At 41.5% G+C, this 20,472-nt stretch overlaps 1 protein-coding gene across 2 annotated transcripts in view; it reads right to left on the minus strand.

The window, feature by feature from the left end:
* MLIP (muscular LMNA interacting protein) overlaps positions 1-184 on the minus strand; it is a 123,705-nt gene extending 123,521 nt beyond the window's left edge. For both annotated transcript variants that reach the window (XM_082480882.1, XM_082480881.1), the window contains exon 1: positions 53-184. In XM_082480882.1, coding sequence (XP_082337008.1) covers positions 53-115 — 63 coding nt within the window. In that variant the 5' untranslated portion in view covers positions 116-184. The remainder of the gene's footprint in view (positions 1-52) is intronic.
* Positions 185-20,472: the final 20,288 nt, after the last annotated feature.

A 20,472-nucleotide genomic window follows, 5' to 3' on the forward strand; every position in this document is an offset into this window, starting at 1 on the left:
TCTTATCATCAAATTTAAAAAACAAATATCAACATTTCTCAGTATTTCTTACCGTTTGCTTTTCCTCTAAGGCTCCTCTTCCTGAAACTTTTCTTTCATGTTTTTCTAACTCCATTTCCCAGGGGACAAAAAACCCGACTCTAATATCCTGAGCAGAAGTGATTTAAGCTGACTACATGTTAGATATCCCTGTATTTTTGGAGTTGGGAGAGAGAAGTATCAGGGAGCACTGGTGGTGATTTCTGGTCAGCGTATGTTTCCATTTATAGCCGTTGAAAATCCACAAATAGAAGCGTGGAGAGAGGGCAGGCAGCTGCCTCTGATAACAATAAACGTTGGTTTGGCATCACAGCAAATTGTTCAAGAGCGATTTTTGGTTACCAGCTCTGTTCAGTTCCCCCCTCAATCTCTCTACCCTGAAAGCTCATATTTAAGAAGTCCATGAAAATTAATAGCTACATCTCAGCAGCACTAACTTGTGTTCACGGAGATTATTGAGCAAGTAAAATGACAAATGTGATTAGCTGACACCACATGTTGTTACACAGAGACAGACAGAGTACTGAATAATATTTAAAAATGGTGCTTTAGCCTGGCTGTTGATCTTTCCCTGTTGAGTGTTTGGGTCTGTGTTATACTAATCCATGTTCAGCAGAGTGTACTCTCCTTTTCCAATATCAGGAGGTGACACCTTCTTGGATTTTCGACACACAGAGCACAGAGTGAATTGCAAAACTTTCAGTGGGCACCATGAACACCCCTAAATACAAGAAGTGACTGGCGAGCATCTAAAATGGAGCTAATACCCGTATAGACGATGGTTGTGGAGTCTGTTAGTTGACTGTAGAAGAATAACCTGGCTCTGGTTCACAAAGATAAAGTCAGGAGGCCAATATTAGAAACTGCAGCATGGGGGGGAACCTCTCGGCGGCTCTGCTGCTGATGCCATGGTTTATAACACACCCACCGGTTGCCACATCAACTGGGCTCGTGTTGTCTTGGGGGCAATTCACACGCAAGGCTGGTTCTGCATCTACCAGCAAGGGAAGGGGAAGTACGACAAGACAGAACCACACAGAAAACGTCTGCTACTCTTAAACGAGAATACGCTCTCTGGTCAACCTGTGGTTCATTAAGAAACACACAACCCTTTGTATAGCTGGCAGTTTTAAGCATCTTACTAAACCCCTAGTAAAGAAAACACACTTCCTTCCCTTCTCTTCCTCTCAACATATTGGTAAAAGAAGACTCTTCTAAAATAAATAAGTACATAGATAGTTAGATAGTGAGAGAGAGAGAGAGAACTATACAACCTTTTTTAATCTATAATTTTTCAGTTGTCTTTGTGGAAATGACAGCCAAAACTAGCCACGCTCCTTTCTACTCTGCTTATTTCTTGATAGATGCTATACTCACGTAATCTTTAGAGCCTGGGATAGGAAGAAAAGGCAGTCAAAGAAGTCATCACACAACCATCTATACAGTTTACATATGAAAAGTTGACCAAAAAAACCCACCTTAGAGTGTCCCTGTTCTGCAAGGTTCTTCAGAACAAAGAAAAAGTTACTCCAGTGACAATTATTTTTTCGTCTCTCTCTTTCAGTCTCACTTCTGAAAACAAAGGTTTTCAGAAGTGTAAGGCAGCCAGCAGATGACTGAGTGCAGCAAGGCAAACACAAAGAACCAGTCAAATCTACAAGGGCTGCTGTAGTAGAGGGAATAAATATGAGCTTGATGTCACAAAAGTAAAAATACACCTCACTGCACCTCCTGGAAATGCTGGGATAAAAGGAACCAGAGCAAGCGTATTATACCCAGAGGAAAGCTGTAGTACTTCCTCGCTCTCCAGAAGGAAGGCAAACAGTATTGAGAAGTTCGTATCTTCAAAATCTTTTCTGTGAGGCTGAAACTTATCCCTGTGGCGAGGGACTTGCATAATGCTTTTGTACCACTTAACAGCCTCAAAAGAGGTCTTCAGTGGGATCCAAACAGCAACTTACATTACGCTGCTGCTTACATTACATTACCATTCCTGCGGCGCAGGTGAAAAACATGAAGCGCCTCCGCTCTCATTAACCTGTCCGTTTCCAGATGTTTTAAATCACGGACAAGGACCAGAGCATCTCAGGTGGCATGTTCAGCTGCATGTGCTCGGTGCACTCCCCACCCCTGTCCCACCAGTGGCAGGGACACCCCAACTTTCAGCAGGCTCCCAAACGGCAGCTCCCAGGGGAGTCGCTCCCTCCTCGTGCTGGGGAATGGATACCCACGTCGGAAAAAGACCAGGCTGTCAGTGGTGCAACCAGTGACGTAGGACCCAAGACACGTGTAAGTCCATACAGACTTACGTCAGCATTGGCGGATTTTATCTAAAGTTTATGCTATGTGTGGCTTAGCACTCACACTAACTACCCTAAAGCTTAAATCTTCAGTCACGTTCATACTCTCTACTTCCAGATAGCTTTCATGTGTCAACTCACTCACATGAAAGTCCAAGGCATTTACTACAGAAAGAGCCAAGGAAGTGACTACGAAGTGACTTTACTCATAGTAATTCCAACATAGGATACTGATGAGAGTATTCAGTTTCACAAACACGTTTTCCATCATTATTGTAAAGGTACCACTCACAAGAAAAAAATTAACACCTTTCCCTTTCACTGTATGGCTGCTACATCCTGAACGCTGGATTCCACAAAAAGGAAGAAAAAAAAAAAAAGGTGAAAATTAAAATATTAGGATAGGGAAAGACCTAATTGCTGCATTTCTTGTGAATGGAAATTCGTATTCTGGGTGCATCATGCTGCTGACTGTGCAAGTGCTAGGGAGTTGGAGCAGATTGCATTGGAGATGGGAATGGGAGCAAAAGCTAAGAATGCAACAGAATACGACACCAAACTTCACGCCACCGAGTTGAAATCAGGGAGCACAAGAAACACTGGATGCAGTGCAGAAACACTTCCATAGCCTGGATGCCAATATACAAGGACCCTGGAGATAGTGAGGAAAGGCTGACATCATCTTGTTATCTACCACACCTTGCTCAGCGTGACACTAACCTGAGGAAAGACCATGATCCTAACCATAGGAGAATTTAGTTTTATATAATTGTGGGAGTATATTTCTTATTCCTACATAGAAATAAAGGTTATTTTACTCCAAGGACTTTCTAAAACTCTGTTAGTAACTATATATTTCCTGGTTTACTTTGAATGGGAAAACATAGTAAATGGGTGCTAAGTAAAAGCATGTTATAGACATTGCCTGAATTACTGTGCCATTTTCAATTACTTCTTTGTATTATGGCCACTGGTCTCTCCACACCTGTTTTTCTTCTCAGAGCAGGACCTAACAAGAGGCCAAGAGATGGAGCTGATGGGGGGAGGGGAGAGGGTTGTGGGTTGGGGTTTTGTTTGTAAGAGGCAAGTGCCGAATATCCAAAATAGTAGCATTGTGTAAATAAACGGTTTAAGCAGATGCATTTTCTGTGCTCACTTGATCTGCTGTTATTGGAGAAAGAAGCAAGGGACTATCTGTCACAATGTTTGTCTGTCACTCTCAGCTGTGTTTTCACTCAACGCGGGTACTGCAGTTCCTTTACTTTGCACATTTTCGTTTTGAGCCCGACACGGCTGTAACCCAGGGCTGCCAGCCAATGACTCTCCTGGAGTCCCGCCTGGACGCAGTCCTGAGTAATGTGCTCTAGGCAATCCTGCTTTAGTTGGATTAGATGATCTCTAGAGGTCCCTTCCAACTCTGAAAATTCTGTGATTCTGTGATTCTGTGACTCTATCACACATCATTCATCTGCACCGCTTCTTGCTTAAGCTGGTAGCTTTTACCTGCTCAGCATCAGCCACACCATAAGCATTCAACAGTCAGAAGCATTAATCCTGACCCTGATGTGCTCAATCGTGTTATACGCAGTTGAAAGCTACCTACTTAAGTCACATATATCAGTTAAAAAACCTAAGACTAATACAGAAATCACATCTGCGGTGATTTTTAGAGGTCTGATTTGGAGAGATAGTTTCTACCCCACACTTAAAACAAGTCAAAAAGTTAAAATCAAAAACAAGCACAAAACCCAGTCGGTTCCCTCACTACCTGTAGCCGCAAGTTAAGCTTTCCAGCTTCTCCCTGGTGCCCACCCTTCTCTCAGCCCCAGCACGCCGTGCCGGCAAGTGTCCCTACGTTACTCCAGCACGTCCACCCAAGGTCACATGCACATGCCTGGGAACGTCAGGACCTCGGCAGCGTTTCTAGCTGGTATTTCATGGCATGTTCCTCGCAGAAACGAAAAGCACGCCGGAGCCGCCGGGGCTGTATACGGAGCGGGCTTACCTTCCAAGCTGGGGGAGCCGAGGGCGGGAAGCTGATCCTTAGGAGAGGTGGGTCCACATTCCTGCCGCGGCACCCGGCAGCTGCTGCTGTCGCTCCCTGGTCCCCCCGGCTGGCTCTGCAAACACTCACGGAGCAGGAGGAGGTAGCAGGCGTGGAAAAAGGGAAACATCACAGGCGCCGCCAGTCTCGGCTTTGCACGTGAAGGAAGGAGAGTCCCACATGTCACGTACGGGGAGCAGCAGGCTCCTTGACAAGTTCTCCCCAAAGGGGCAAGTTTGGATACGTTTGAGGATAAAACCAAGGAAGGTTATTTCAACATCACAATAAACTGATTCTGAGCGCTCTGAGCCTTCTCTGGACATAGCCAACATAGACCATGGAAGCTGTAAGCGCTTTCTCTCTTCATGGGTCTCTAATTCAATTGTATTAAGGTGCACTATCCTTGTGCTGGCAAGGTCCTACATGTGCTGTCCTCCAGGAGTACAGCCAGCAGTGAAACAACTGACCTCTCTTCCATTGGATATCCACTGTTTTAGCTACATACACATGATGCCCCTGTGTATTACTGCTATTTCCCAGCAAACCAAATTATTCCTGGCTGTAAAATATATTTCAACAGATGCGTCACCAAAAAATAAACCAAACACCTTCCCTCCCATATTCAGTGGTACTGTTTGCCTTGCCTTCCTCCGCAATGGTGGACGTGGCAATGATGAGATGTGGCTAGCAAAATACATTAGGAAAGCATTAAATACCTTCTTAGGTATCTTTTAACTGATGTGGGGAGGAGGAGAAGCCAGTTCCCCAGGGAAAATGAGGGACTGCTCCGTAGTCAGGCAGGGGGCTTTTTCAAGGCACCTCCCAGGTCAGCAGGCAGCAAGAGCGCAGGATATGAGCTGTCATTAACAGACCAACTCCCGTCGCACCTTTGTCACCTTCTGTCTCTGCCCACTCTTATCAAACACCAAACCTTAAGAGAGACATTACTCAGCGCCGATAAGGACACCGGCATCTGACCTCCACCTCTGCCCCTCTTTTGCAGAACAAAAGGGAAACGTAACCACCTGTCCCAGCATTTTTTATTTTTTTTTTGCTAAAGCAAAGCCTGAATAGTTGTGTAGCAGTGGCTTCGATGGCTATATTTTGTCAAGTTGCACGTCAGTTTATGAAACTCTTTGGGTTCGTTTGTCAACATTTTTTTCCATAGTGTTACCCCCATAATTTTATACCCACAGAAAAATTCTCTACCCTGCAATATGAAATTTGCCTTGAAAACAAATTTAGTTGAAAAGGACAGATAAAGATCCAAGTGTTGAAAAGTTACCTGAATGCTGACAGCATTTGCTTAAGAGCGGGTAATTTTGATAGCGAACATTTTGACTTCCAAGACCTAATGAAGAATCTAAAACACACACCTGTGCATGAGGAGGAAAAAGAATGAAAATACAGAGTTCTCAACAAAACTCCTACTTTATTTCACTTACTCTCAACTACAACTTATCCTGCAGCCCAGGGCAGAACATAACATAACAGCAGAATGAGTTTACTTTTTCTGCAGTCTGGTAAGACATAATAAAGCAATAATAAACCGTACATTACCAGCTGGATTGCCAAAGTGTTTATGGGTTCTGAGCTTGATGATATTTTTGCAATATGCATTGATCAACCATTAAGTCATAGTGGAAGAACCCTGTTTATTTTGGGGAAGAAAAGAGATGAGAAGCAAATATTTTTAAATATAATTTCATTTATCGACATCATTTAAGCTAATTCAAATTGGAATGTTTATGCACATAATACAGTCTTTATTATTAAAGCCATAGCAGATTCTAAAGTAATGTTCATTTTGCAAATGAATGAAAATTAGTTTAATATTCCTATTGCTGATAAATTATCTTCAATTTTAACGTTGATGCACAAGATAATGGAAAAGCCACAGTGGATGCAGTTGAGAGTCAAGAGAAATCTTGGTATCGTAGTGTAATTGCAAACCAATTTTTTCAAAACAAAATATCTCCTTTATCAGTAGGAGATATTGGTCTAACTCTGTGACAGCCGTACTCTCCTGGGAGCTTCCCAATTCCCGAAAAGCCAGCTATCAGCATTCATGCAAGACATATATGAATCACCATATATGAATCATATATGATCACCTGAGAAATCTTTCAGCATGTGAATAAAAGATGAGGATTTACCGGGTCACTGAGTTGGGCTATACTATATTTACAGGAAAAGAAACTGTATACGCATCATAAAAAGCATCAATGCACACTTTATGGACATGAAAAAAAAAAGTCATAACATCCCAGTCCAGCAGGGCCAGACCTTTGTGTTAAGGCAGCACTGTGGAAACCCAAATAAAGATCAATCCCAAAAGGTTCCTCTTAAGCACCTCAAAATGCATTAGAAACCTGAATAGCAGTGAAGAGAATTAAAGGATTGAATACTGTTGTACAAGAACATTTGCTCTTAAATGCTTACCTTATATACACACAGACACAAATATATATATACATTAAATACTGGCATAAGGCAGTAAGGCAAATTTAAGGTGTTATGCTTATATGCAAGTCAGAAGAAATAAAAGTGTCTCAGCTCCTCAAGCATAAGAAATCGTTTCTCAGTTCACTCTCAGGTGCGTAGTTGCATAAGATGCCTCCTGCATTTAGATCTAATAAAATGTAACTTACAGGTCCTGCTCAAATCTGATGTATGTTTGCATTACTGATATACCTGGAGAAATTATTCTTTATTACACTAGAATGAGATACAGAATTCCAATTGAAGTAACATTTCTCTGTGGGGAAAAAAAAAAACAGCACTATTTAAAAGGCAGAAAAGGATTTTTTATTCTCATAGAAAACAACATTAAAAGGGACAATTCAGAGGAACATGGGGTAGACAAAAGGGTGAGCTCTACAGACAAAACATGGACACAAGATTTAAAAAACAAACAAACAAACAAACAAACAACAAACTATACAATTGTTTTCAGCGTGTTTACAAATGGGTAAAGTACCTTCTGAATCAAAATCACCTGCTCTTTTCACTATTGCATTTAGGTGCTGTAGGACGCCCTTGCAAGTGGCTGTTGAAACACGTGGTGACAGTCACATAACCTCACCAGCGCGTTTTGTTTCAAGAGCAGAAGTTCCGGCCGAAGGGAAGTTCAAGGCAAAGAAATACAAACACGGGTTCTGCTCCCCAGCTCAAATCCATCCTCCGTGCAATGGTTTTCCCTACAAATAAGGCATAGCGGTTCAAGTACTACATTAAACGTAACTGAACAATGGGAAAGAAAACCACTGGTGAACTCTTTCCAGAAAAGTACTTTATTAGGGAGGATAAAAAGCACTGTTCAGACAGTCCGAATAGGCACGGCCTTCTGCGCTGTCGGGCTCCTCAGGCTCAAAGTCCTCTGGGTCTGGGGGCAACTGGTCGGTATCTTCATCGGAAGTGGAAGGGCGCGTGAGGATTATCCGAGGTATCTTCAGCAAAAGACGCAAAAGATTGCAATGAAAAGAGTCAGATCAAAGGAAGTGTTTAAAGGGGATATTTTAAAGGTAAGGGGGAATTAGGTGATGAGAAAAACGTGCGAGAGACGTAACACCCCAGGGCTTCCTGACAGGGGAACGGTTCTATGGCAAAAATTGCATTGATAATTAAAGCAAAATTGAGATAAATTGCCTTTTCCTTTCATTAGCTAATTAAAAAAAAAAAAATCCATAGGAAAAAAGAAAAACATAGATAAAATATCTTTACAATATAAAGACAAGTAAATACTAAAAATATACATCTACTTTTATTTAACTTCACTATTCATTAAATTTATGCACCTGAAAGCAGCAAAGGATTAATTAAGGACCATAAAGCATATAAATTATTAAGCTTTGAAAAATTACATAGTTTGGCTTGGTAACTGACAAAATATATTTAAGGGAAAAATTAAGACAAAATATCAATGTGTAAATTCATTAGTTAATAAATATGCATACATGGATCTCATTCATATCAATTTTTCAGCCAAGAACTTTGTGTTCTTTGAGAACTGTATTGTAATGTTTTAAAATTAATTTAAATGCTGTATCTGAGAAAAGAGAAGAACGTCTCAGTATGTATCAGTAATGGTTTGTATCAATGAACGGATTCTTACAAATTTAACTCTGATGCACAAAGTCCTCCGGCTTTTTACTGATTTTCAGAAAACGTTTAGCATGCAATCAAAACAGATAGTAAGTCAATCAATATATCTAATGAGTAGGTAATATAATAACGTGTAATAAATGAAACGTCCATCTTACCAGAAGTATGAAAATTTTCAAGAAAGGTAGTATTTCTGATTTATCAGCTACTTTGTTGCATTTCTTCATGCTTTATAGGAACATTTAATGTTTGACACAATTCAATCATTTATCTATTATTTCCTTGCTGTACATTGTTTGATTTAGGAGATGACACAAGCCCATAGATGCTTCGTGACTGTTCAGCCAGCTGGTAGGTTTCTGCATTTTAGTCAAATTAATTATTCCCCAGGCTCCAACGACAGCATTAGCTCCAACTCCTCTGACTTTTGGGGCCCCAGCACCCCCCGGCTCACAGGCAGGCACACTGCACGTAGGTACCAAATTGCAGGTGGCAGTCCAGAGTTGAATCTCACCCATGAAAGCAATAAGCTAATTTTAAAACCAGGTATAAATTTAGTTATGTGCCCTGGTGTATTGAACGCCCAATTATATCTCCTTTTTTTTTTTTTTTTTTTTTCTTTTGCTTAGACTAAGAGGGACACATTTCTGGGAGCTTTAAATAACCCATATAGACTGGAAGTACTGGCCAAGCTAGCAACTCCTGGGAAGATTTGCTTGTGCCACGCACACCTGACAGCATTTATAAGCTTTCCACACACTGGATGTTTCTCTTGGCTCTGTTCGTTGGTGAAAGATGTTTCTTTCTTAACGACAGCCAGCAGCCAGCTGCTTTGTGCTACAGCAAATGCACATCCTATACGTACAGGTGGTGTTCTGGGTCATATATTGAAATTCTGCCACCTCAAAAACCAGTGTGGAGGTCTACACCTTATCTGAAGTCACCTGCAGAAATATTCAGGACCAAGCTTTGCATTTCATTGAGTTGTCTCTTCAAAGCTTAGGGAAGAGCTTTCTTTGTGTACTGGTTCCACTTGAAAATAGACACGTGCACGTTTCCCCAAGACCAGGCATGTACTGCATTAGCGAGTCTGAAGGAAGAGTTTCCAGTACTTCTTTTTCCTTTTGAAGAGTAGCCCTTAACCATTTTGAATGTCAGTTATTGAAATGCTCTTTATCAGCATGGTTTCTACTCCCCAGCGATCCCACTTGCAAGGAATCAAATCCAGTTCTCTAATAAAGCTTTTCTTCAAACATTTCGTGACTTCTGAAACCTGATTCTTGCATATTACCTTTCAAATATTATGATGGGACTAGGTCTTATAACAAAGTGAATTCACAAAGTGAATTCAATCAATGAAACAGAAAACGGAAAAAAAAATATCTAGCTGTTGGTGAGGCATAACCCTAAAAATTTAAACTAATAACATGAAGTTCTTGTGATTATTCCACTCCATCACCATCCCCAAATACATACACTCAGAGTTTTGATTTGGCACAAAAGTCCTTTGGAGACTTTTTTTTTCAGGCACTCTGAAATACTCCTTATTTTAGAGACCATTATTCTTTTTAATTATCACAAAAAAATCAGTCCTTTTTTTTCTTTTTTAATGAATTAGCTATATCTGAAAGAAACATAAATCTGAGATTGTAACAACGTTGCTGGAGGAATGAATCCCATGGGATACTCCATTCTTGCATGAATACTCCTTTGCATGTCTCCCTATGTTTGTTCAATACAGTGCAAGCTGTAGTTCGGCTTTCATAACTTTCCCGAAAACTCATTTCTTTGATGACACACTCTCCCCTACACCCACAGTCTGAAAACCTGCACACCTCCAGCACCTGAGCTGCAGCAGAGCCTCTGGAGGACATCCCCTCCAACTCTCCTACCAATGCCCCTGGTTAGGCTCCCTATTAGACAACCGCCTGCCCACCAGTTCATGCCTGTCCAACATTTCTACGGTAACTGTATCAACCGCCTCCATGAAATAAGTGGTGCTGGGGGAAGCCTTTCACCTAATCTTTCGTGCTGCTGCAGATAAAGAGGAACTGGCACCCGGTGACCGACCAACTTTCTACAGCAGAGGTTGAACGTCGTCTTGGCACGGAAGTACTGCAAAGGCTGGAAACCTGCGCTCCCGAGAGGAGAGTGGGCTCGGCTCTGATCTACAGCAGTCCCGCTGTATCCTCTCCAGGCGGACGAAAGCTCACGCACACACCCACTCATGCTGATCCAGAGACATACTGCTGAGTTTCTCTAACAAACCAGATTTTCCGGTCCAAGCACAGCCATGTCCCTCTGTCCCTCTACTTTCTGCACATCTCCCTGCCCACTCTCCCTCTGACACCCCACGCGAACCCATACCGCTGCTGTCCCCAAACCCACCGCTGCTGTCCCCAAACATGCTGCTGCTCTTTCCTCTGTGGCCGACCTTCCTGCTCTGCACCCGCCTCCCCGACGGGATGTGGAGGAGCCCTGATTTCCTCACAGCCAAATCGTATGACAAAACAACTCTTGGTTGTGGATTGACACAACTGCAAATCGGAATCAAACCCAGTTAAGTGATAGAGTATGCATTTGTCCATGATCTAATTGAGTGAAAAGAGACTGAGGCCTCTACTTTCTCTCTCCTAACATCAAAAGATATCAATTAATATCTCCTGAAAAAAAAAAAAAAAAAAAAAACAGAAACAAAACAAAACAGCGCAAAATGGATGTAAGAAGCACACATCATAGATCTAACCACTGCAGCCTTTCCATCTTCACTTACCTAGCCCCTAGGAACCCAGCACTCTCCACCACTGCCTTCACATTCATGCTGCCTCCAGGAAAATCACGATCTAAGTTCTATCAGCTTCCTTTCCTCTTCCAGTTTGCTTTTTTGTTTGTTTGTGGGGTTTTTTTTAATAACAAAACTTAACAACTCTAAACTTGCATTATCTTGCGTTTAATCCTTTTCTCAAACCCAGCGCTCCTCTTCCTAGAATCCCAGGAGGATTTTACCCTTGCTTTCAGATTTCCACGCTTATCTTCATTGACTGCAGCTTCATCCTATTAAATAGGCAACATTTGCTCTTGGAGCTTTTCTTTAATATTCATATTTGAATGTACATTTCCTGGCACATCACAACTGAGGGAAGACAGGAGAACAGATTTCATGTGCAAAAAAATGTCAAAGCAAAGAGAAAGCAAACTATTTGCACAGCCCATTACAAGCAGGGCAGGACAGAGATATTTAGGACAGAAACAAGGAAAATCCTTCCAGCAGGGGCAGCTGAGCTCGAGTTGCTTGCCTAAGGCATGTGGGAAGGTGTGGAATTTCCATCTTCTACCAGTAACTCTTCAGTAGAAGTTGATCCTGGTGTAGGAGGACAGATTATCCAGAATCCTGCGTTATTCCATTGTTTTACTGAATAGTGTCTGAACTTGTTTAAAATATTTCTGTTGAAATCGCAAAGTCCTCCTACTCACCTTCCATCATCATGCACTCATTATTAAAATAATGCCTGAAATGCCAATCAACCCCAAACCATCAAAATATGTAGAATACTGTTTCAAAAAAAAACATATGATTAATCATTTGGAACAGATCACTATTTTCCTTTTTTCCCCTGAAATTATATTTTCAGTGCCTAAAAAGTAAACGTCACAAAGGACGTCCTGTACCAAAACCAGTGTGTTCGCTAAGGGAATTTCTTTCACTACCTTGTTTGCATCTTTCTTATGCTTTTTCGACATAAACATTAAGTCTTCAGACACTAAAATATTTCATTTTTGTTCAACTCAGGCATTGCTAAAAATCAAATTATTTCAGATATTTAATGGAATTACCACCCTTGACTGAAAGTTGAAGTCCTTCAACTGAAGCACAGACCTGGGACTCGTAGCCCACTGCAACAAGCAGTAAAACAAACCAGTCTAAATAACCTGCAGCAATCCAGCTGCGGTGTTGGTTGCAAAAATTCTTTCATATTGAAAAAGGATAGGAACAAACCCACAACCAGCTATGATGCTTCAGCTGAAAGCACCTTCTTAAAGCATGATAAATGAATTACCCTGCCAACAGGTTAACATCCAATAATTTTTCACTTCCCGTTGTACACATATGCTTTCCTTTTCCACTTCTAATAAAAATGTTTGTCCAAAAGGTTACAGGACAGTTCATTATGGTTTTTTATAACCTTTTCAAAACCAAACCCAAACAGAACAAACCCCATCATCGTTTTTCCCTTTTATAAGCCTCCCCTTTCCCCTGAGCTCCCCTCTCACAGGTCCATACTCCAATCTTAGCAGAAGAAGAAAGCTCTCAAGGCAAGAGTCATGGCTAAAGTGCCAGCTTCACATGAAAAGTGTAACCAGCAATGACAGGGCAAAGCACGGCTGAGAGCAAGGCCAGCCACCGGGGAGAGAGGCTATGAATCAGAAGGTGATACAACACATGAAAAGCCCAAGTTTGAAAGAATAGGGGCAGGGGAAAAGGATTTGGACTGGCCTTTTGGAAGAAAACCAGACATACTTTTAACCCTAGTTCAAACAAATCACTCTTTAAAGAAGATATTCCCCAGCTAGAAAACACCTCTAATAGGGAAGCCTGCCTAGTTCAACTTCACATATCTAAATAATACATATTTTTGAAGTTTGAGTTAACAGCTGATCTTCACTGGCACCAGTGCTAAGGCTGGTACACTTCAGCTGGTGGAAAGAGGGGGGAAAAAATAATCTACCCAGTTGAGAGCATTTGGGGGGGGTTGCATAAACCTCATGAATAATTTTCTGCTTTCATACTTAATTTTACCTTTTTGTCATCACTGGTGATGGCAATAGTATTTTAGACTTGAACAACAGGAAATTCAGGCTTCTCGCTAAACTATGAAAACATGCCTTTGCTAGATGCAAAAGGTTGCATTTGATAATGACTGTATTCATAAAAGAACCTGCTTAAATCGAATTTGGAGTGAAGAAGGGCATTTAGTCATTCTTAAAAAAAATGTTACACAGCTGGATTTTTAAAAAATAGTTTTAAAAAGAATATGCCAAAAAGACATATCCAACAAGAACAGCAGAGAATGGGCTGATCAACTGCTGCACGGTTCAGACAAAACTGGCATCTGGTGGCTTTTTTTAATTAAAGCGATGCGACGCTTTGCTCCTGAAGACAGAGACAATGGATAAAAGCAGCCTTCTCCCCAAGAGAAAACATACAGGAAACACAAGTCAAAGAGAGAGAAAGATATCTAATTAATTCTTTGTGAATTTACTACCTGTGAGCAATCTCGCCGCCAGATGGAAGCGGGCACGGCAGCCAGGGTGCAGCGAGGAAGGCGGTTGGGGCAGGGAGCGAGGGGGGACACCAAAACCCACCTAACACCCAACCACATGTACAAAATCGCACTAATCTGCAAACCCCATCTAGGCACTGGACACAGCTTCCCTTCATGTAGCGTGTTGTCAGGAACATTTTCACCGGCACATGTTTTATGGAGTGCCCTCAACACTCCTGGTCTCAGAAATCCCTGGCTGCATCGCCTTCCCCCATGTGTTACAGAGCTATTTCACCACTTTCGAGACCAGTAGCCAAACTCCAAAAATTGTGAAGTCAGATGGAGAGAGGTGTAAACCTCTCCCGCATCCCAGGGAAGATAAATCTATCGACAGGCACTGTGGAGCGCCTCGTTACGCAGGGCAGCAGAAGACCTCTGCACAAGGGAAACACGGTGGGCCTCTGGGACAGCACCTATTGCTGCTTGGGGGTGGGAGAGAGAAGCACATAATTCAATTCATCCTTACGACCGGAGCAGCCACACTGCTCTCGAGCACTGCCAATGACTTCTGCTGGAGCTTTGGCACTGTATTTTTGAAGACGCTGCCTCGGGTTTGCGTGCAGCAGCCTGGTGAGGGCCCTGAGCAGGGGCTACCCCACCACCCCATCCCTCTTCCCCAGGCTCATGGCTTTTCCCACACTGTGCCTGGTGATCTGCTCCAAAATCTAATTCAGCTCAGCATCACTCACTGGAGGTTCAATACACCAGACGAGCTGCTCCAGGTGCTCTCTCCTAAAACTTCCTCTGTGGGCATTTTCTAGAGATTGGTATCCTTTAGAGGTCAGGTTTAAAACTGAGTATTTTCTCCACTTGTTATTGGGATGGCAGAAGAATGCCCTGAATGTTTTATCAGTCTCCCAGTGTGCAGTATATATACTATTTGGGCACATCACAGTTAGAGCAAAGCTCCTTTCTGTCCTTCCTATCTGGCAGTTCGCTGCCTCCCAAGGGACAGGCACAAGGCAAGGAAGGTGGAGATCGTTCCAACTCACCATCGCATTTCACAACAGACAAAAACGAAAGATCAATATCCATCATGTCATATCTGCAATGCCCTTGGACACAAAAGGCTTTTATAAGCTTCAGGCTGCTTATGTAAACGGTCCTTTTGCTCCATTTCTTTCATTTTCTAATGTACCACTGGGGGTGACTTGCCTGACACTGGAACCCGATACATAGATTCTCATTTAAGTGCCTTCTGTATAAACATTTATGACCTGGTGATATAAAAATATTGAAAAAAATACATCAGGAGACTTAAAAGGTACTGCCCCTGTACGCAATGCTACCCACGGCCCAAGTTCCCAATCCTTTCATTTTGAAGAAAGCCCCTCACTCCTCTGAAATGAAGCGATCAAACCTGAACAGCCCCCTCCCCTGAGGAGCTTCCACACTCCACAAAGACACCTTTCACAAGGGGACATGTTGCTGATCACTTGTGTCAATGTGGTTGTTCAAATATTTATCCCCTTTTATTGTCAAATAGCATGCTATGTCCTACAGCATGATCCCAGGTGCCCTGCTTAAGTCTACTTGTCTCTTGTACGCATTTTTGCTTATATTGTTGGCAGTGCTTATATTGTCCACCATATGATGAGTTTACTCGCTAGATTTTTTTCTTTAACTTTGAGGTATTTGAATATGGTACCTTGAAAAGATCAATTAATGACTTTTCTTTTTCAAAGGTTTTTTCCTGTTTAGCATTCTTAATTACAAGCTCTGCCAAATCCAAGAATATAAAGTTTGAAGTGAGTCGATTCTCCTATGAAGTCCTATGAGAAAACTACTTAAAAGGAAGAGAGGAACAAAGATACGCTGTGCAAACAGAAGCTTTTTTTTTTTTTTTTGAGTAGGAACCTAATCCCAAATTCACAAAATAAGTTCCCTAACCACTACACTATGGAGGTAAATAGGTGCCTATAGCACACACCTTTTATCTTTCACCCTGACTAAGAAGCACTCAGTTACTTAGATAAAAGCGGAACCAAACCAGCAGATGAGATGGAGAAGGAGATCACGTGGCAGACGGGCGCTCACGCTCTGCTGAAGCTCACAGGATCAGGGCAGGGTGAGCTGAGCCAACAAGGCTGTGCACGGGCTTCTTCGCAAGCGTGTATAAACCTGCACAAGATACGAGACGGGGAGGAGTCAGACTCCTGACTTCTAAAACTAACTTACCTCGTCAGAATGAAAAGCAACATAAAATACCAACACCCTTCTCTGACAAGATTAAGAGTTGTGAAAATGTTTTGGAGAAGAGATAAAGCAGTTCTTTATTAAAAAAAAACAAACTTGAAGACTGAAGTATTAGATCATATGGTGTTACAGGAACAGGTCAGTCAAACACTGTGAGCAAGGTCTTTATTGTTTGAAATGAGTTTCAGAAGAAATCTGTCTTTGATGATGATAGGGACATTCTGAATCCCACTTTAGCTGTCTTCTTTTATAGTGCTTCTCTGACCCGACTAGTCTACTGGTTTTGCTCTTAAAATTGAAAAAAGTAAGACAATGACTAAAGAAACACAAAGGAAGTTTTATTATGTTTAAGTAGTATGATTTCAATTTTCTGATGTGGCTAGAACTAACCTGCTCAGATGAATACAGAAAGGGTTTGATACTTCGATTTCTGAAGATTTTTAACTGGTCTGAGCTCATCAAGACTTTTTCCTGGAAATTCTGTATCAGCTGGAAATGAAGACCTAGATCTGCCATGACTCCCATCCATGTAAGGTTTCTCATGATTTGCATCTAAACAATGTGGGAGAAAGGAGAAAAACAGCAACCTATGTATTGTGGGAGCACAGTATATATACGCATTTTCTGCAGGCACAGGAACATTTCACTTTGATATACATTACAGGTTCTAGTACACTGAAGTTGTCTGTTTTCTCACCATATTTAGGAACGTTTGGTACCTCCGCCTTTTTGAGAGAGCAACCAAAACATTTGAATTTTTTAGCTTGAAAAAGTTCTTCAGATTTTTCCAATACTCTAAGTTTCTTTTACATGATCACTTTTAATTGACAACTCTTACTTTAAACTTCCTTGAAAATCCTTGATACGAGTGGCACTTGTACACCTGGTAAACTATATGAAAAAAGTCTAATCGAGGAAATTCCCAGGGCAAAGGCATAGGATTGAAGAAAATAATATGGAAAGAATTAAAGTGAAATACTAGATTAAAATATTTAAGAGATTTTATAATAATTACAAAGTAATATCCTTATGATGTTGATAGTCCCAAAAATCATAGAATCATAGAATTATAGAATGCTTTAGGTTGGAGGGGACCTTAAAGATCATGGAGTTCCAACCCCCCTGCCATGGGCAGGGACACCTTCCATTAGACCAAGTTGTTCAAAGCCCCGTCCAGCCTGGCCTTGAGCACTTCCAGGAATGGGGCCTCCAATGGGTCGAAGAAGATGACATGATGACACATGTCATGAAGTGACAGGAAATGCTGAAATCTGTCAACAGTCTCCATTCGGTCAGACAAAATCCACTGGGAATTTTAGACAGCTTAAATGAAAATATTTTTGATGGAGAAAGATTGTGCAGAGTCCGTTCTATGTTTGAGAGGATGAGTAGGAAATAGGGAGCAGAGAGCAGAAGATAGAAAAATAGAGAACTGGAAATAAAGTCTCCATAATCCAAGTTAAACCTCCTTCTGTTAAAGTCAGCATGAGGCACTATTGGCAAAGTTTGTATCCTTAATTTTTTTTTTTTCCCCCTGTAGTTAGACATGCAGTATTTCACACACAGCCTGCATGTAGATAGCCATATCAGTTGCGGTTCTGATCTGTTATATTTTGATGCACATCTTTACATAAATACTCTTATTTTAAGATTACCATTTTAAAATCCAAAGACTTGGTTTAAGTTCAATTAAAATATTTTTATTTTGATATATATGTATTAAATAAAGTGAAATAAAGAGATTCCATATTTTTGAGGTGTGATTAGCATAACAGAGACAAGTCTATAAAATATGGTTTATAAAGAAGTATCTAACTGTAATTGAAGTTCCAGGCCCTCTACATTTCAATAAAATAATCATAATTAAAACCAACGGCAATTCTCATTTTTCCATTGCAAAACAATGACTCAGAGGGAAAGAACTTTTAATTGTTTGTCTAATTAATTACTGGTCATTCACACTGTCATGAAATCTTGAAGCTGGCACAAAGTGTTTGAAATAGAGTTTGGCTGGATGAGTTAACAATTCAAATGAGCCTTTTAGAAGAAGTTAGAGCAACCAGGCCCATGGAAGACAGAGAGGAAACAGGAATCTGGCAGCGGCATCACCCTTTGTAATGTCAGAGCATCAGGCTCAGAGATGGGATAGGCGATGGCAAGAGGTGGCCAGAGGGCTGCGGCTAGCAAGTAAGAGACAAATATTATCACAGATAGCATATGCAAAGAGGGTGTTTATCAAAATCCAGTAAAAATAAATAGATGAAGACAGAGTCTTTGCTGGAGGGCAGGAAGCAGCGATGACATGGAAGAGAGGGAGAAGGAAGACGGGCACCATCCAGCACGTAATTCAGCTTTCGCAGGAAGAATAGGAGCCTTTGGCTTCTTTGACACCGTGCTCCTTTCCTTCCCTCCCTTGATGTAGATGCACCCATCTTCTCTTGAAACCTAGTCCGGAATATGAAGGAAACAAACCTTCCTAGATTCCTAGCAAAGAAGATCCTGCATTAAGGTCCTACTGCCATCTGCTTATCTGAACATGCAAAGCATACCCTCCATAAGAAGCCAGGCTATAAACCTTTTTCAGATTAGACAGTTGTTGAGAACTAAGAGGAACTTCACTAGAATAAACCCAGTGTGAGAGCAGATGAGATACTGACCAGTTCCCCCAGTCTGCAGGATACTCCTCAAAAGCCTGTAATCCCCAAGACTGATGAATGCTGCTCTAGGTAAAAGACAACAACATACGCAATTTGCTACAGCACAAAGTTTTTTACTTAAAAAAAAAAAAAAAAAACAAACCCCAGAAATACCAATGTTTCTCCACAAAAATACTTGCACATTGGCTACTTTTGACACTTGGAACATCTTCAGCCATTTGACTTCCTCTGTGCACCATGCTCTAAGGCAAGCAGCTTGGACTAACTTGCCTCCTCCTCCCCGTGCAGCTGAAGAACTTTAGAACTTTTCCAAGAGGCATACAACATAAAGAACGGTCATTTACTGTTTTGGGCTGAAAACACTGAAAGTCACATACTACTGCAACAGATCCAGGCCACTAGCAATGTGCGAATCAATCCTTTCAACAGCGGTTCCTCCAACAGGAAGCCTTGTGCTTCCTGCAATGTGGGTTAAGACCATAAGCAACAGCTACCAAGTAGAGCTGGCCATAAAAAAAAAAAAAAATTGACGGAGGCATTTTCAACTGGAAAATAAAACTGGTCTCAATGTTGCACAAGATGATGTTGGAGACCACAGGCCTTAAAATAAGTTTCTTTAAGCAACTGAATAGAAGAGAAAACCTTTATTAGTCCATCTCACAGACAAAAGCTGCAGCTTAAGCTCAACCCTTCTTAAATCATAATCCACACAGGAAATGTGAGGAAACCAGGTTTGCGTGGTCTATTTGCTTATTTTTCAGTCAACTAACAAATCACGTTATTAAAAAAAAATGTGAACGGTTAATAAAAACCAAATGTGGTCTTTGGTTCTAGTCTTTTATAGAGTAGACAAACTTTCATTTTTTGCCATTAGCTGGGTTGTGAGTGGTATTCCTGGAAAAGGATAAAAAAGGCTGGAAGAGGAATCGAACCATTCCTCTGGCATTTGCTGTAGGAGAAACATTTGTTGTTTCCTGGTACTTCAGGCTTAATACAAGTAGGATGTTTTTTGACCTTAATCAGTCAGATACCTTGATCTTATTGTATCTTCCTGGTAAAGCCATAATTTCAGGTGTGCAGGCAGATGACCATGATTGGGGTAGGTCTTCAGAGAGTTGAATTCTTTTACAGAAGTTCTCAAAAGTGATTTCTAAAAGCCACTCTGTGGGCTCAGCCATTTCCTTGTGTGATGTGCGGCAGGCTTAATCTCCTCTGACATCAGTCACCTAAAATATGGGCACGCAGACTTAGCCTGTCACACAAGTTCCCCCTCCAGCCAAAAGATAAAAATGGTCACCTCCAGGTAGCAGCTCAATCTCTCCCTCCTAAAAGAGGCACCCTGGAGATGCTGCTCCTTCCATTAGCTAGAGAGGGAGTCCAGACAACAGAATAAACACTTAAGCTGGAGGGAATGGACGCCTTAAAGTCCACCCTAAAAGTCTACAGAGTGCTTCAAAAGCTCTGGTCTGCTACACTGGTGCTTACCCCAGAGTTGAGCTCCTCCAAAAGCCACGTCCTGGCTGCAGTGACAGCCAAGTAAACACATGGTGGGGTCACTGATCTTTGGTGTGTGTTCTCCTATTACAGAGCTACTATTACACAAGTTTTGTGCCAGTCTTTACCATCCTTACTAGCGTTAACAACAGACAACACAAAGTACTTATCTAAGCATGGTTCGTTACTCACTGGGGCCGTCTTACTTACTGTTATGACGTGGTTTACTGTCGGGAAGGTGTTGCCCTTGGGTGAAGCTTCAGCAGGACCAGCATCAAGGGCATCGGGTTCTGAAACGAGGGATGCCTTTAAAA

The sequence above is a fragment of the Vanellus vanellus genome (assembly GCF_965231255.1).
Source record: "Vanellus vanellus genome assembly, chromosome: 3".
NCBI classification, from domain to species: Eukaryota; Metazoa; Chordata; class Aves; order Charadriiformes; family Charadriidae; genus Vanellus; species Vanellus vanellus.